At 40.1% G+C, this 12,618-nt stretch overlaps 1 protein-coding gene across 1 annotated transcript; it reads right to left on the minus strand.

Annotated features, from left to right (window-relative positions):
* Positions 1–2,221: 2,221 nt before the first annotated feature.
* Positions 2,222–7,704, minus strand: Dmrta1 (DMRT like family A1). Its single transcript, XM_005074291.4, has 2 exons — positions 6,895–7,704; positions 2,222–3,628 (listed from the first exon to the last, which is right to left on the minus strand). Exons 1-2 carry the CDS (start codon positions 7,526–7,528, stop codon positions 2,787–2,789), a joined length of 1,476 nt encoding a protein of 491 aa, XP_005074348.1. The 5' UTR covers positions 7,529–7,704; the 3' UTR covers positions 2,222–2,786.
* Positions 7,705–12,618: the final 4,914 nt, after the last annotated feature.

Raw genomic sequence — 12,618 nt, forward strand, 5'->3', positions numbered from 1 at the left:
TGTGTCTTAACCAAACTCCACCCTGAATCCCTTGTTAGCCACACTATGTTCTGCCCCCTCCTTTTTACATTCTACTGGGAGGTTTTCACATAGATATATTTGTCACGAACAATGTTTATTGACAAATAATATCTGCACACTTTCATTATTGTGGTCTTAGAATTGGAACTTGTTCATTCATTTATTTAACAAATCGTTCCCATGTTTGTGGATAGCTGGTAAATGATTCCATCCCAATGCTGAGGCAACAATGAAAAACCTATCAGCAAGGCCCCTAGTGTTCTCTATACAGTAATCTCAATGGAAACATTATGCTACATTAGGTGATCACTAACTGTGAAAAAACCACTCCCTTTTCTTCTGAATTCTCTCCGTAGAACTGTTAATGTCTCTGACTTCTACAACACATGGAGTAGAGACAGTTCAGTTTGTATCTACTGTGTTCAACCATCATCTTCCTAACTCCTTAATAGCAAGTTAAGTGCCAAAGCCTCTAGTAGTTTATAGGCATAAATGTCATGATTATAACTAACTCATTGACAAACCAACATTGTCAAATGGTGCCAACCTTAGCAGATTGGTTGATTGTTCTTAGAACATATGGGAAAACCTACTGTGAGGAACTTGAGACTGGCTTGTCTCTTAGTCCTTCCTCGATCCCTACATTCTAAAGTAAGAAACCACTCCTAGTAACCCTTGCTACTGGTAGTACCAGAGCTGAGTTTCAGTTTCCTCGTTGTCTAGCTATAAATAGGAAGAATTACATATTTTGTAAAGTTATTTAGGTCTTCAGAGTCTTAGGAAGAGTAGACTATATGAAGCATCATGGAAATTAACTTCATATTTATATTGTTAAATTAGTATGTCCTGCGTGATCATGTTAACCTTATGAAGAATCCAGCAACACTAGAATTACTGTTCTTTCAATCTAGCTCTCTGCTGTTTACTGTAACTCTCTTTACAACATCATATTCTGCGTTTGACACCCTGTAGTTTATCTCAAAAGTAGAATGTAATAAATTCAAACAATAGAAACAACTCAAGGAGCATCAAGAATCCTGATCAGAGCAATATTCAAGAGACAGACAACCTCATGAAATTCTATTCAAAACTGTGTGTCAATAGGCCACTTTGTAGAATTCTTTGGTTGAAAGATTCCCTATCCAAAATCATTCTTATCTCACTGTGTGTTGACTGCATACCAATTAGTTGCCAAGCATTGCAGTGATTTAGGCTCTGAGTCTGAAAGGTTTCTTGATTTTTGTTTTATATCAAAAAATTAATATTGCATCCCTCTAAATTTTACAGGACTTTTGCTCATACCCTGTCACATTAAAATTAATGCATATCATTAAACAAATTTGCATTCTAAATCATCACCAGAAAGTCTCCCGTAGTGTATTATGATATTTGTAGGTAAAATACACCGTGAAAAACCTCATCAGCCTCATGAGAAACACACACAAACATAAAGAAAGAAACTTCTGGTAAGTCCTACTCCCCAGATTAAGATACCTCTAATTCCTATCACATCTGGGTTTTCACTATTCCTTACAATAACAATACAGCTATTGGTCTTTTAAAAGTGATGACATATGATGAAGACTTTGTACAGATGTTTTGTGAGCAGTTTTCCTGTACTTCCCAGTGACTGAAATAACAGCTTGATATATGTCTTTTAAATTCTCCAGGTGGAGAATGAAATATATGTCTAAAGACTCCACAACAGCTCTGAATTTCAAAGGTAGTTACTGACCTTTGAAATTTTTGTCTCTCCGAAGTGCATTAAATACACTTCATACAAAATCAGTAGATATTTGTCTAAGCAGATATTTAGAATTCTTAATAACTTTTTTAACCTATGAGAATGTGTAACATAATATCTCAAGCAAATAAAAAGGACTGTTTTCCCCAGATACAAGCATAAGATACTCAAAACTTAAAATCACCTTCCATAGAAATTTATTTCACATGAAAGCTGAATGCAGCGTGATCCAAAATGGTTATTTCATAAACTTGTTCGCCTGTAACAGAAAAGCTGGAGTTTCTAATTTCCTCAGAACTAAGTTGCAGTTTGTGATAGTGGCCAAAAGAGGGCAGAGTCTTGTTTCTTAGGACTCCCTACTTTGTGCAATTACAATGTTAGCTTTAAAGAGAATTGTTTGAAAACATTTAACTTTTTACAAACAGTAGCTAAAGAGTGAAAGTCAGACATTCCAAAAATGATATATTCAAGTTTATTGGATCTACTTACTAATGAACATTTGTCTCCAAATGTTGAAATAACTTCTGGTCACTTGTGGTGGTGGGGTGGGGTGGGGGACATGGAGAAGGAGAGGGAGTTGTTTTAGAACAATGCCCACATAGAATTAAACTCAGTTTTTAATCTCCCCTTGGTTCATTGTCTATCATATGATGTTTTTACAAGTTTTTTTACAACTATAAGCCCAGCTCTACAATAAAATAAAAATAGGTATGTCTTTATAATAGAAATGATAATTTATGGAGAAAAATCAATAGTTTAAAATAAGATTATTTCCTGAAATAGGTTTATTCAAGGCACATATAATGTCCAAATGTTTCTTAGCCTTAATAAATGCTCAAAAAAAAACTCTTCAAGTCTAAAGTCTATACATTGCTTAAAAATAGCATTTAAGGCTGGCAAGCCACTTTTATACTCAATGACGAACATCAATATGTGTGTGTGTGTGTGTGTGTGTGTGTGTGTGTGTGTGTGTGTGTGTGTGATGGTTTCTGAAACACCAAAGAATGGTGGAGTTGGTATGTTACACATGTTCCTGATTGGGCCTGAAATACAGTCTACCACCAGTTATTAAGTGCTTGCTGGGAAGATGGGACGGCTCCCTAATCATCCCTGGAAAGGCATAATCCAAAGCTGGCCGAAAAGGCAATGCTGGAACCAGCCCAGGTGTTAGGTAGGGCGACACCAAGCCAGACAGCGCTCTTCCTGGAGAATATGCCAGGCGCAGTGGGCTGAAAGCTAGTCTAGGATTGAAACTGTAGAGACCTGAATCTCCTCCATAAACAGCAGACGCAGCTTCAAGTGGAGAGAGAGCTGATTTATTACCCAGAGTTCCAAAGCCAATGCCAGCAAGAGTAAAATCTGAAGCTCTCTGAAAGGCTGCATTTTCCAAGTCTGCGTGTGCTGGGTCCCTGCAGTCTGGTTTATGTTCTTTCCCGTTTAAAATGTGTTCAATGGCTTGGACTACATCTCCCTTACAGAACTGTAGAATGCCTTCTAGGCGGCTACGCCTGTAACCTGGAAAAATCCTGGTAAGAATTCCGAGAGGGTCTCGAGGTCTTGAGGTCACCGTCGAAAGGCTGGCTCTGGTAGCAATGTAGTCTCTGATCCACTCTCTCTCATTCCCTGATTCTAGATCAGAGGAAGAGAAGGACCTGGGACTGTCTTCTCCTCCAGATTGCTCCGTGGGGCAAGGAGACTGGATTATGTTGGGTTTGTCCGAGTATTCTGAAATAGATGACATAAAGCCCCGTTTCTGGATGGTACCATTACACTTAGGAGATGATCCCACTGAACGGTGGTGGGTGTTGGAGACTAGTTCTTCATGTCTACTCTGGCATGACCCACAGTTATTCTCTTTTGGTTCTGCAGAAAAGAAAACAGAAAATAATCAGCCACATGAAAAGTTTGCCACAACATAGTAATGCCCACTCAAAGATGGTGATGGATGAAATAATTCACTTGCTCATTATACATATGTATGTATGTGCATGTGTGTATATACATATACACATATAAATACATAGCAATTTTGATTCACGCAAAAAGAGCTTCATGAAAGTCACATTTTAAAGATTCCTCAGAACTAACATGTGCTAGACAGGAGAGAACGCTGAACACTGTATACATAATAAATAAATAAATCTTTAAAAAAGAGAAAGCAAGAATGCTGTCACATGCATTTCAGGACATAAGAGATCAAAAGAAGAGAGTTGTTGTTATTCAAATGTGTCAATGTGTCACCATCTTGGAATTAAAGATTTTCCAAAAAGATCAAGTTTTGCTTTTGTCGAAGTGAAGTTCTTTTTTTTTTCCCAAGAAGACTCTCTATATAAAGAACTAAGTTAAACAGAAAGTTGTGGATACAAACTCATTAAAAAGAAAAAGCTTATCTTAAAGAAGAATATTCTATTTAAGCCTTGATGCTAACTTTCAATAAGTGCTTTTAACACTCACAATTAAAGTTTGTTGAGTAACCTGAATAATATGGGGAAATAAACTGCCAGTGGTATTTCAGATGAGACCAGTTGCCTTCAGGGTGATGTGGCTGTAAACAGTTTCAAAACAAAGCAGTAATCTTCCTGGAGCATCAATCTCAAATTGCATGAGACCTGGGTGCTTCATTTTATGAGAGAGTTAATAATAAAACACTATTTTTCTAACTCTTGGTGAAAGATACATTTTCTATTTCAGTCTACACAAACTGTTAAGAAAAGATTTTTAAAAACAACTTCTAATAGAAAATTACAAACTTCATGACTATAATCTGCAGGGACACTATAGACACAATTTATTAAGATATTTATTACCTATTACAACCCCCCATTTCAATATTAAGGGAAATTTTCTTTAAAAATGTATTTTTCAATCTCAACATATTGAGCATAAGAATAAAACAAGAATATTTCAGTTCTATACTGGCAAGCTAATACCAGAAAACTAATAACAGTGTACACACACACACACACACACACACACACACATAATGCTATCTGCCTTTTCATTTCCTTTTGTCATTTACATATACTTTAACTCTGAAAAGGTAAAACTGTCCAAGACTTTCAACAGTACTTCTCCCAAACTCCCTGTCTCTACCACATTTTTAATGGTAGCATAATAATAAATTAAAAAAAGAATGACAATCCGCAGTATTCTTTGACGTTTCCCTATGTCTTGAAGAAATCATCCTAAACATTGTCCATAATAGTCTATGGTCTACTTAAAATGTAAATAGTGTCTAATTTAGCACTACAGGGGTCAAAACGCTGTCAGTGCTCCAACTATTAGATGAAAGCAAAGTTGTGACTTTTGTAAGATTGTATACTGGTATTTTTTTAATTGGCCACATGGAAATAAGTTTTCATGGTTCTTTTGTTCCACTTGCTTATAAATGTGATTCACTGAAAATTGTTCCTGAAACACATTAGTATCAAAGTTACATCTCTTCCATTTTGTCTAAAGATAATTTATTACTTTTAGGTGGGACTCCAGGACAAATACATGTAAAGAAATATTGGCTGCAAGCTGCGTGTGAGGGCACACATCTGGGATCCCAGTACTCAGGAGGCTGAGGTAAGATGGCCAGGAGCTTGAGGGCAGCCTAAGCTACATAGTTCTAGGTCATCCTGGGATATAAATATGAAATCCTGTCTCAAAACAAACACAAAGGAGGGCGGGAGGAATACTGGTTGCATGTGACTATTTGGAAAATAAGGTTTCTTTTAAATACTTGGTATAATTCCTTTCATCTCTATGCTCTCAACCTCTGAAGATTTTTTTTATTCACTGTTGTAGTTTTAGATCCTTGATACCCTTTCTTCTTTGGAACTCAAGATTTTCTTACATAGGGAAATCCCTGAATCACTGTAGGTCTTTGTTTTGTGAATGAATAAGTTCAATACAATATCTTAGTATAGTTTATGCATCTTGTGTAAGACAAGGTAGTCAATTTAGAAAGCCAAAGAAGAAACCTTTGAAATACAGGTTTGCTTTTTATAAGTGACAGAATAATCTAACAAATCATCAGGCCTGTATAATGAACGCTTTAGTACCAATGATTGCATAAACCCAACCACCAACCAATCTCATTTCCAGCCTAGCTGAAGGAACGGTGGCATTTGCTTCTTTTTGGTGGCGGTATTGTTAAAGTCTATTGGTCTATTGAAATAATCTAGAGCATGTGTCAAAAGCTGACGTAAGTGAACGCAAAGTTTCAACGCAGAGACGGTCTTCTTTCGAAATTACACTCTGTTTTGCTAAGATCTGCAATTTTCACAACCAAGGAAACTCTCTAATTAATAACTTACCGCCCGGTTATAAAATAAGTTCGTACGGTACAACCTGCTTGGGACTTTTATCAAAAAGATTAAAATGAAATATTCCAGGCTCATGGGCCTTGTGGAAGGTTGTGAAATTCACAGACATTAACATTGCAGGAAAAAGGTTAATTCAGGGTCCTTAGGAGATACTGTTGCCAGAAACTGCAAGGCAAAATACGACAACTAGTCCGATGAGATTTCTCCGGCTGTAAACTGGCATTCTTGCTATCTGCTTTTGCTATCTGGAAGACTAAGCTCATTTCCAATGGAAACTAAACTGCAGATCTTAAAGCTCTCCATGCCTTTGAGAACTGTGCTTAAAGAATTAGAAGAGGATGGGGGAGGGGGCGGGGAGAAGCAGGTGAGTAATTTCAGTTTCTTTCTAAGTTTTAGCTGGTGAGAAAACTTTGTCCCCAAAGCAAAGAACTTCATAATAACCACAGCCAACCGGTTTCCTGTGCAAGATCAGAAGGCCGCGGTGGTTTTCACAGCTGTAAAGAGTGCCAGCACACTGGGTAAGATCCTCTCAAGCCCCTCTTAAGTTCTGCCCACACAAAGTCCTGGCAGACTGCGTCTCAATCCATTCCCAGGGTGAGCCTGCGGATGTGATCACCCACATGTCACTTTTTCATTATAGTTCTCTATCAGCAGGGAAACAAACAGCTCTTCTGTTTCTGAAAGCTTAAGTCCTATTCCCCCTTCTAACCCCATCCCTGAACTTCGTGGCGTCTTTCAAACATGCCCACCTGTAAGGAGCTGCTGTTCATTTCAAAGCATTTTCTCCCACGAAAAATCAAACCAAATCGGACTCACCCTGCTTTCCCTCGGCATAATCTTGCTGGAAAACCTGGAAAGTGGGGAGCGCCTGGCTCCTGGCGTGCCTTGAAGCACCCGCTCCCAGCACAGCCATAGCCTCAGACCTGAGCAGGGCCTGGGGACTCTCGTTTCTGCCGCTGGTCCCCGACGCCTGAGCCCCGGACCCCGAAGGCCCAGGGCACAGGAGACGGTGCAGCCCACCGCCCTCGCTCTCCTCCTGCGCCTGCTGCCTGCGCAGCGCCACCTGCGCGGCCATGACGCGCTGGCGCTCTGCGATCAAAGTGCACTTGGCACACGTGCAGTCCCGCCAGCGGCAGAAGCGCTTGTGGCCCTTGAGCGCGGACACCACGCCGTGGTTGCGACAGCGGGCACACTTCGGGGTCCGCGCGTAGCCGCAGCCCACCGCCCCCAGCGCCCCATCCAACCCCGGGCCGGGAGCGCATCCTCCCCGACCCGCGCTGGCAGCCGATCGCAGGAATAGGCCGGGCGGCCGTAGAAAAGCCGCGGACACCGGGATCCCCGACGGCACCGGCCGCGCGGGCGAAGCGGATGGAGCGGCCCGCAGTCCCGAGGCCAGGTGAGGTCGGCAGCCGCCGCTGCGGTCCCTACGGCCTAAAGGAAACTGCTCCATTCTGAGAAGTCACCTCTGAGGAGTAGCAAGGGCACTGCCTAGAGCTTTACACGTGGGGTTGCAGGTTGCGAACCCGCCTAGGTCCCTCTGTCCAGCTCCGCACACCGAGTTTACTCTCCTGGCCTACAGCAGGAAACCGCTGTGTCCCTCCTGAACCTGTAGTGAGACACAGAGTTCAGGCGCTGGGGTAGTTGTCCCGAGCTCTGCCACTCTCCTGAGCCCAGGAGGGGCAGGCTGGAGAGGCCACCCCGCCCACCCTGTTAGCTGGCCAAGGGAGAAGGCCAGGGGAGGGCCTGGGGCGGAGAGTGGGAACTTTCTGGGAGGTGACCTATGGGAGAGATTAGACACTGTCCTGATGGGACTGAAAGGCCCATTGTGAAAAAAGAAAGCTCTCACCCCCACGGCCTAACCCAATCAGTCAGTTCCTCGAGGAGTGGATTAGAAAATAATCTCCCCGCTATCTTCCCTTTCGCTGTCCTAATTTAAGCAAGATTTGAAGTTCTTTCTCAAGCTCCGTATTTCTACTAAGTAAATTGGAAGATCTGTGGGGTTTTGTTTTTTTTGTTTGTTTGTTTGTTTTTTTTTGGTTTGGTTTGTTTTTAATTCTTGTCTTTCCCTTTTCTAGATGAAGTCAAGAGACCAAGGTGACAAAGAGACAAGGGTGACAAAGAGAGCCAACACATCTTGGAAGACGGTGGACACCACGTAGGAAACTTACTCTGAATAGCTCCTGAGACAGCACACAGACAGTGGATAAACAGGAGAATTGATCCCTAGTCCAATGCTTTGCTCACAATATTTATTTACATGTGCATGCTCCCATTGTAGAAGGGAGTAGTAGGCTTGAAACACTTGCTGTCAAGGTCACTGTGAATCTCTTCTCTGGAACTATTTATGGGTAGTAATTGTGTTAAAGCTCTCTCAAAAAGACACTTCACATTTCTCTTGCGAAACAGTGAGGAAGGCTGTGAAGATGGATCTTGGTGCTGTCAGAATGCATTCTTGAACTACACGTCTAAGGGTCTGATTGTTAAGAGGCGATCACATCGCTTCGAAACCAAAGGAGGATCTGAAGCAGAGAATTCATGAGTGCAGTGAATGAAAGAAAGACTCAGCCAGGTTGTCACGAAAAAGTCCAACTGCTTTAACCGGTGAACACACTCTAGCTCTAAAATGGCAAATTATCATGATATTAATTATTCCGTGATACTTCCAGGTCAGACTGTCTGTTTGACTCCCACCTGCCCACTCCAAGTCTTCACCACCGCTGCCATAGCCTCCTGCCATACAAACAGAGACATACTACACTGCCTAATCGTTGGCATGACCTTGGGAACTTAAAAACATGTGATTATCCCAGACCAAATATTCGGTTTCTTTTGTAGTGAATCTTACTGTCAGGGTTAGGGACACCCACAATCAATGCCTGGAACTACCTGAGCCCTCTGGCATTTGTGATGAACAAGCGTTTTCAAATCTGCTTAAGGTCTAGTGGTTCTCAGCTGTGGAACTAATAACCAGCACATCAACAATGGGTTTTTAATGTTACTTGAGAGATAATAATTATAATATGAATTATAATAGGAAGCCACCTTTTCTTCTCATTTGAAGAATCAGTTACATAAAGAAAAATGTTTAGTTGGAAAAAGTGTCTTTGTGTTTTCCTTGCTTGTTGAGTATGCCTTGTAAGGTGCCTGCAAAAATGCCTCCACATCTAAAGTAGCTACTAAAATATAATGTTTTTCTCTTCCTACTAGGTCCTAATACTGTGTGACAATTATAATATGTGTTAGTAGTTTCTATTCAAGAAACTGAAACTAGTATATTTTTCTGGGTTTTTTGAGGCAGGGTTTCTCTGTGGCTTTGGAGGTTGTCCTTGAATTAGCTCTTGTAGACCAGGCTGGTCTCAAACTCACAGAGACCCACCTGCCTCTGCCTCTCAAGTGCTGGGATTAAAGGCATGCACCACCACTGCCCAGCTGAGGTAGTTTTTTAAGTAAGTGTATTAAAATAAAATTCAGGCAATTTGAAAGCAGAACAGAAGGGATGCAGATAAACACACAAAGTATGGAAGAAACATATAGTTCTATTTTCGATTTTCAAGTCAGCCAACAGACACTGTTGGCCCTCAGAAAACAGCAAGGCTAACTCTGAATGAGTAAAAGCATTCTCCCTAAGACCAGGAACAGAATAAAAGAAGGAGGCCTACTCTCAGTTCTTAGGTTCACTTCCGCTGGAAATGGTGGTCAACACAATCAGACAAGAAAAATCATTCTGAAGTCACTCAGGTCAGGGTGAATGTCATAAAATTCACTCTATCTGCAGGTGACATGAAATGACATGAAATACACACACAAGCAGACACACAAACACACACACACGTACATACATATGCAAGACAGTTTTGGAAATAAAATGTTCTAAATCTAAGAAGTAACTTTTGAAAGTTTGTCAAATATAAGATGAATATTCAAAATCATTGCATTTCTATATGTTGAAATAAAGCCAAATGGCCATTAAGTTAATGGAGGAAATGAACCTATTCATAGATTCATGGTAGCACTCAAATCACATTTGAACTATTTATAATGAAATGTATGAAAAATTGAAAATTAATAAAGCTTTGCTAATATAAACTAACAACACTGCATCCGTGAGTAGGAAAATAGTTAAGATAGTAAGCAAATTAATCTCTAAATGAGTTTTCAAAATAAAAATTCCAGCAGATTTTTTTTCACAGAAACTGTCAGACCGTTTCTTAACTTCACATCAAAATGCAGAGGAAAAACTGTATTAGAGCCCAAAATGCCATTAGACAAGGATAAAGTTTCAGGGGGAAAAATTACCTTGCTGCAAGAATTATCGCAAAGCCGTGGCAGTAAAAATGGTGATACTGGTGTAAAGAGGAAAGCCAACAGGACAGAACAGTTTAGAAACACACCTACACATAAAGACACAAGCAGAGCTTGGCAAACACACTGAGATAGCTCAGCTGAAAAGGACTGTTCTCCCAGCATGCTTTGCCAGAATAACTGGGTTTCTGCATGCAAAGCATTAACTTTGATTTGTATTTCAAATCACAGATAAAAGGATCTGAAAGTGCATTCTGTGGCATAATGGTCCTAAAAATAATTGTTATGTGGGAAAAAAGAAGGCGAAAAAGGTGATATATGGTACAGTTTGATTTATACAAAATTCTGGAAATCAATGTGAAACCTCACCAGAACATGTTTCCTAGGATAAGCAAGGGAGTAGGAAAATGGAGAGAAGAGATTGCAAAATATCAAAAGAAATAAAAGGGAGATCATCAGTGTAGTATCATTTTAATTGTTGTGATGGTTTTTTACTTGTACATACATGTATCTAGACTCATCTAATTATGTATGTTAACTATCACAAATTTATTATACATCGGTTGTACTCAGCCAAAGCTACTGCTCTAAGCAGAAAGCACAGACTAACATGAGGGCAAAGTGAACAAAATTAGCCGAACTTCAAATCCAAAGCTGGAGTCAGGATTCCCATATATTACTCAAATATACTGGAAAGACTGAATCTTTTTGTCTCCTCCTTCCTTTACCTTCCCTTTTGCCAGGACCCCCTGTCTCTCCTCATTTCTCTTCTTATAATAATACTATGTGCTCTCTTTCCCTCAAATTACATACTTTTTTTTCCTTTTTGGTTCATCAGACAGCAATTGAATACTGACTGTCTCCTGTCTGGTAAGTCTCACTAAGAAGATGTTAACAGCTACAATTTAACAGTAGCATCACTTTCATCAAGTGAAAAGGTGACATTTTTAATTAAACTGTGTATTACAACTATTTCATTTTCCAATGTGCCCTAAATAATCGTCTAATAAATGAAAACCAGTGGACTGTATCAGAAGCTAGGAAAAGTCGCTAATAAATACAATGTTTCCCAACTCAAAAGCCTTCTCTTCTTTTACTTAAAGATCAGTTATATTGCAGTTCTAATTTCCTAGCCACCCTGGAACCAGGAAGTCAACTGATATTTTGTTGTTGTTATCCCATGCCAACAAAGAACATGGAGGGACAGGAGATAGGTCTCCCTCTGACACTAGTAGGAAAGTCCTGGGTGTAGCCATGATGTATCCACTCAGCTTTACTCTCCCTCTAACACTAACAGGAAGTCCTCAGTGCAGCCATGTGTATATTAGCTTCTCTCTCCCTCTGATACTAACAAGAAGTCCTGGGTCCAGCCACAACATATCCACTCAGCTTTACTCTCCCCATTGACAGGTGAATACAAGTCAGTTCCAAAGGTGCTTTCAAAACTGTGGTTCATTTCATTTGTCAGTCTAGCCTGTAGTTATATTAACGTTCTTGACATATACAAAGCTCCATAACTACCTATCTACAGACCTTGTAAAATGTCTCTCATTAGAGCTGTCTGAACTTCACCTAGCTGTATCCCAGCTCTCACAAGGGAATTGCTTCAACTATGTTTATTTTTTTTCTTCCACAGGTTCTTTCCTTCTGAGAAATGAGTCCAGAACAGGACAAAACATCCCTACTCTCAATTTTTCTTTCAACCTTCGCGTTTTACTTGGGGTTTTCGTGCTAATTCTCCTAGTGCTTCTAAAATTGTTCTGCTTATATAATCTACAACACAAATTTACAAACAGCCTTTTATTTTCTTTTTTTGATTATTATTACACTTCCAGACATTTTTCCAAATAGTGCTTTGGGAAGATTTTAGGACAAAGTACAGATAATCTTGAAAAGGAGAAAATGAGCCTAACTGAGAGTCTTCTTATGAATATACAAAGTAGAAATCCACTGAAAAATGAGCAGAGACTGCAATTGACTAAAGCCCAGGAAAGAAAAAAGAGGATGCCCTGTTCTCAGATATTGATAAAGGAACTGCACTAGACTTATAGAAGGTTTCAGAAGAGGACCGGGAGCTTGAATGGGAAAGTTGTTCATGGCCTAGTTTTACATGCATTAAAACATACAATCCACTCCTTTGCTTTGGAATACAAGAGAGGGTACCTTATATGGTCCATTTAGCCCAAGGCTTTCCAACCCAGACTACATGTGGCCATGTCATGGTTTGTAAGGTGACCA

The sequence above is a fragment of the Mesocricetus auratus genome, unplaced genomic scaffold, assembly GCF_017639785.1.
Source record: "Mesocricetus auratus isolate SY011 unplaced genomic scaffold, BCM_Maur_2.0 Super-Scaffold_100014, whole genome shotgun sequence".
In the NCBI taxonomy this organism is placed as follows: Eukaryota; Metazoa; Chordata; class Mammalia; order Rodentia; family Cricetidae; genus Mesocricetus; species Mesocricetus auratus.

Coding starts and splice junctions, on each gene's coding strand:
- Dmrta1 (XM_005074291.4), bottom strand. CDS start 7,528: ATGGAGCAGTTTCCTTTAGGCCGTAGGGACCGCAGCGGCGGCTGCCGA. Junction 3,629..6,894: donor TTATGCCGAGGGAAAGCAGG/GTGAGTCCGATT, acceptor TCTTTTCTGCAG/AACCAAAAGAGAATAACTGT.